This window comes from Geospiza fortis, unplaced genomic scaffold (assembly GCF_000277835.1).
Source record: "Geospiza fortis unplaced genomic scaffold, GeoFor_1.0 scaffold415, whole genome shotgun sequence".
Classification (NCBI taxonomy): domain Eukaryota; kingdom Metazoa; phylum Chordata; class Aves; order Passeriformes; family Thraupidae; genus Geospiza; species Geospiza fortis.
Window position 1 is genome coordinate 70493 of NW_005054672.1, and position 4225 is coordinate 74717.

A 4225-nucleotide genomic window follows, 5' to 3' on the forward strand; every position below is an offset into this window, starting at 1 on the left:
CGGCTCTGGGGGCTCAGCCGCTGCCCCCAGCCCTGCAGAGCTGGAAAAGCCCCGGTGAGCAGGGGTTCCAGGCAGGGCAGGGTGGGGTGCTGGCAGCCTCTTGCCACCCCCTTCCTTCCATTCCCATCCCTTCCCACCCCCGGGGCCAACGCTGTGATTCAGCCTCTCAGTTTCAGTCCTCGTAGCCAATTTCCATGCGGAGCAGGAGGGAACAGGGCAGGGAGGAGTGAGCAGCCACACACTGCCCTGTGCCTCGTGCCTAGGACTGGCACCGGTTTGTGGGCACCAACAGAGACCCCCAGCGGGCCCCAAAACACAGGAGGTCACCCCACCCTGCCACCCCATCCATCGGGGGATGCAGGAGCATCCCCAAGGAGCAGTGTCACAGTGCTGCACCCCAAAACAACCATCAGCTCATGGATATCACACCCCAGAGACCCATATGGGGCAGGACATGCTGCCCTCCAGCCACGTGAAGCTCTCCCCCCTACCTCACCTGCCAGCCTCAATGGAGGGGTCATGGATCCCTTTTGGGGTGCCCCTCATGGAACCCAGAGCCTCACAGGAGCCTGGCTGCTCTCATGGCCTCCATGGGTCCCCAAAACTCCTCCCAGGTCATCTGTGGGGACATCCAGGCCCGAACTCATCCCTTCCTCTCCCACAGCAGAGCCTCTCCTACCCTGAGCTCCTGGATCCCAGCACATGGAAGGTGGAGGCAGCCTTGAAAAGACCAGTCTGGATTTTATTAAAAGTTCAGCACCAGTAAACATATAAAAAGAAGGGAAATCTTAAATTAATGGAGCTTAAGGCTAGAGAGGGCTGGTGTAGCAAAATTTCAAGGCACAGGCAGGGCATGGGCACCTCAGCTTCACCCTGTGGTGGCACAGGGAGGTGACACACCAGGAGCCCCCTGTAGCACCAGGCTGGGGAGTCCAAGGGGAGCTGGCAGATTGCCTGGGAGGCTGGAGGAACAGGAGCAGGAGCCTCAGGAAGGGGCAGGAGCAGCTCCAGCAGCATTGTGCATTGCTCCCAAAGTAGGGGTAGCCCCCCAAGCCCATCAAGACAACACAGGGGTCAATCCTGGTGCATCATCCACAGATCCTGGGGAGCAGCTGAAGGACACAGAAATCCCCAGGGCTGTGGGGCATCACTGCTGGTCAGGGCTCCTGGGGCACTGGGGACAGGGGTGGCCCAGGCTCCTGGGCAGGCAGGGACCTTCGGGGCTGCTGGTGTTCCACTGATGGGAGTTGGGCTGTGCCAGCAAAGCCAGCCCTGCTGCAGGATGCTGGGCAGGATTGGCCCCTCCCCACGAGTCTGAGTTTCTACCGGTGGCTGGGAGGAGCCCGAAGCCCGATGTCCCCAAGGTGGCATCGCAGAGCCACCACCACCCAGCTCAGTTGGTGCTGGCTCCCCCTTCACCTGGCTCATCATAGGATCTCTGCAAACAAGGAGAGTTTGGTGGCACCAGGGGTGTGGACAGCAGACCTCCCACCCTATAGCATGAGCCCCAGACCTTGGTCGTCTTTGTCTCCTTTGGTCTTGGGTTCCTGCCACCACTCTGAGAAGAATCCCTCCTCATAGTCACCTTCACCCTCGAACTCGCCATCAGAGGGCAGGTCCAGCACCTCCAGCCCCTCAGCACCATCCACCTCCATCTGCAGCACAGGAGGGCAGGAGGAGGCTCAGCAGCCTCATCTACACTCTGCTCCAGGGCTGCTTTGGGGGATCAAACCCCCCCACACAGCACCCTGCACCCCACATCAGGTACCTCATCATCGTCGTCCTGCAGGTACTGCCGGGCGAACTCCAGCATCTTCTTCTGAGCCGCCGTCTGGTTGTGGTACCTCACGGCTTCCTGGGCTCCCAGGGGGAGAGGGGCTGGGTCAGACCCTCCCTGGGCAGTGCAGGGCCACAGGATGGGGGGCTGGGGGGGTCCTCACCGGCCGTGGCTCGAAATCTTCCTCCTGGAGGCGCCAGCGCTCGCGGTGGAAGCGGTAATAGACCAGGTTCTGCTGCATCACTGTGTCCCCCGGGTCGAAGAGCATGTAGCTGGAGACGCTGCGCACAGCGTCCTGCACGTCGTTCACTGAGGGGAGCAGAGCCAGCTGACGCGGGGTGACACCCCTGGCAGGGCGCACAGCACCCCAGGGTGCCCCAGGGCACGCGCAGCCCCCGCTGCCAGCGGCACTCACGCTTGTAGTAAGCGAATTGTAGGTAGTGGTACATGGTGGCCACGAATTTCTCCACGAAGTAGCCGCCCACGTTGGGGGTGAGCTCGGTCTCGCAGTCCACCTTGCACTGCAGCACGCTCACAAAGTGGTCTGGGGGGAGAGGTCGGGTGTTGCAGCCCCGATTACCTCCCCAAATCTGCCGTCCCCCAGCCCGCCACTACCTGCGATGGCAGGGTAGAAATCCTTGAACTCCTGGAGCTCGTAGGCGCCCTCACAGCCGGCCAGACAATCCTCATAGGCCTTGTAGTACTCGGCCAGAGCCTGCTCCATGTCGGCTGCACTGCTCCGGAAATCCCCAGCGTTGTACAGCTTCACTGCCCGCACGAATATCGGCTGCAAGGAGCCCTGCTCAGTGAGGGAGAGCTGCTCCCCTCGGGGTTTGGCAGCACCAGGTGGGCTGCGAGCCCTGGGGAGCCCCTCTCCTGCCCCAGCCCCATCCCCTCCTCACCTCATAGGGCTGAGCTTCCAGGTCGACCAGGTATTCATCCACATCCAGCATGGTCCTGTAGTAGTTCAGGTACCTCAAGGTCATCTCGTGCTTGGGGTTTTTCTGCAGGAAGGTGTGGGCAGCAGACACGGCTTTCTCGATCTTATTTGACTGTGGAGGGAGGTGCAGAGACCTGCTGCAGGGCAGCCTGAACCCACGCTGCAGCCAAGGGGGCCTCAGCACCCAGCCAGACCCTTGGGCTGCAGGACAGGGGGGTGATCCTTGTGGGGAGCACCCCTGAACCCACACTGCACAATCACCCACTGGCAGGGATGAACAGACAGGATCTGGGAGCATGGACACTGCAGGTAACCCCAGCCACACCAACCTCCTGGCTGTGCCCGTGGTGGGCACAGGGACAGCTCAGCCTCTCATGGGCCCCCACATCCAGCCAGGAGTGATCCACGTGGTGTGAGGAGGATCCATGAGCTGTGGGTTTGACCCACACATCAGCTCCTCTCCAGAACTCCCATCAGACCTGGCTGCTGCCCCTGCTGCTTTATGGGCTCTCGGGTTGCAGCTTCAGGGGAGTGAGCAGGGAGGGAGGGTGGTTTGAACGACCCATCCATGAAATGGGTTTGGGCCAGAGCAGCAAGAGGAAAAGGCATTAAGGATGAAGCCAGGCAGTCCCTCACCACTGCCAGGTGAGTGGGGCTGCAGCGCTGAGTGCTAAAACAGCACCAGCAGGGGAAGGTGCCAGGGACCAGACCCTGACCAGAGCACTGTCCCCTGCCAGAGCCACTCTGGCCAGCACATGGCCACCCGAGGGGGGTGCCTTGTGAAACCTCCCTCCCCAAAACCTCCCTCCACATCTGCACTGTGAAGCTGAGCAACTCCTTCTTTCCATCCAGACACGTGTCCCATCACAACCACAGAGGCACTGAACCTTCCACCTCAGGCCCCCCAGGCTGGGGCAGCCCCTGTGTGCTCTCTGCCTGTCCAGGGAGACCTTGGGCCACCGGGACAATGCAAGGTGGGACAGAGGGACACAACCACAGGGGCCCCCCAGTCGTCCTGCCTGATGTGTCCCAGATGATGCTGACGTGCCACGGCTCAGGGGCAGCATGGAGGAGCTGGTGGGGGATGCCAGATGGGGAGGGAAGGAAAGGGGAGGCACCTGACAGCAGGGTGCAGGATGGAGTGGGGCACGGATAGATGGGAGTGGGGTTCAGGGTGGGCAGATCAGAGGCTGACAGTGTAGGAAGGGGGCACAGGATGGGGATGCAGAATGGGGGTGTCAAAGAGGAGGCACAGGATGAGACCCGGGAAGGGGTGTGCCCAATCAGGAGGCAGGATGGAATGGAAAGATCAGCGGTGCAGGACAGAGGAGCAGGACCCCCCCCACCCCTTCCCCCTTCCATTTGCACCGCCTCACCTTGAAGAGCGCGTAGTGCAGGTACTGGTAGGGCTGGCGGCGCTGGAAGTCGCGCAGGGTCTGCGCCGGCGGGTAGCGCAGCTGGAACACGGGCAGCTCCCGCTTGCAGGCTCGCAGGCAGCCGGCTCGGAG

The 4225-nt window shown here is 62.0% G+C and overlaps 1 protein-coding gene across 1 annotated transcript; it reads right to left on the reverse strand.

Annotated features, from left to right (window-relative positions):
* Positions 1 to 721: 721 nt before the first annotated feature.
* Positions 722 to 4219, reverse strand: P3H4 (prolyl 3-hydroxylase family member 4 (inactive)). The gene is made up of 8 exons (XM_031065061.1): positions 4094 to 4219; positions 2680 to 2829; positions 2393 to 2564; positions 2193 to 2321; positions 1941 to 2086; positions 1769 to 1855; positions 1514 to 1655; positions 722 to 1438 (listed from the first exon to the last, which is right to left on the reverse strand). The coding sequence occupies exons 2-8, from the start codon at positions 2761 to 2763 to the stop codon at positions 1428 to 1430; spliced, it is 771 nt and encodes a 256-aa protein (XP_030920921.1). The 5' UTR covers positions 2764 to 2829; positions 4094 to 4219; the 3' UTR covers positions 722 to 1427.
* Positions 4220 to 4225: the final 6 nt, after the last annotated feature.

Bases quoted from the DNA above. Each gene is read 5' to 3' on its own strand.
- P3H4 (XM_031065061.1), bottom strand. From the start codon at position 2,763: ATGACCTTGAGGTACCTGAACTACTACAGGACCATGCTGGATGTGGAT. The intron at 2,565-2,679 runs GTGAGGAGGGGA...GGCTCCTTGCAG, and splicing joins TGGAAGCTCAGCCCTATGAG to CCGATATTCGTGCGGGCAGT. The intron at 1,856-1,940 runs GTGAGGACCCCC...CTGGGAGCCCAG, and splicing joins AAGATTTCGAGCCACGGCCG to GAAGCCGTGAGGTACCACAA.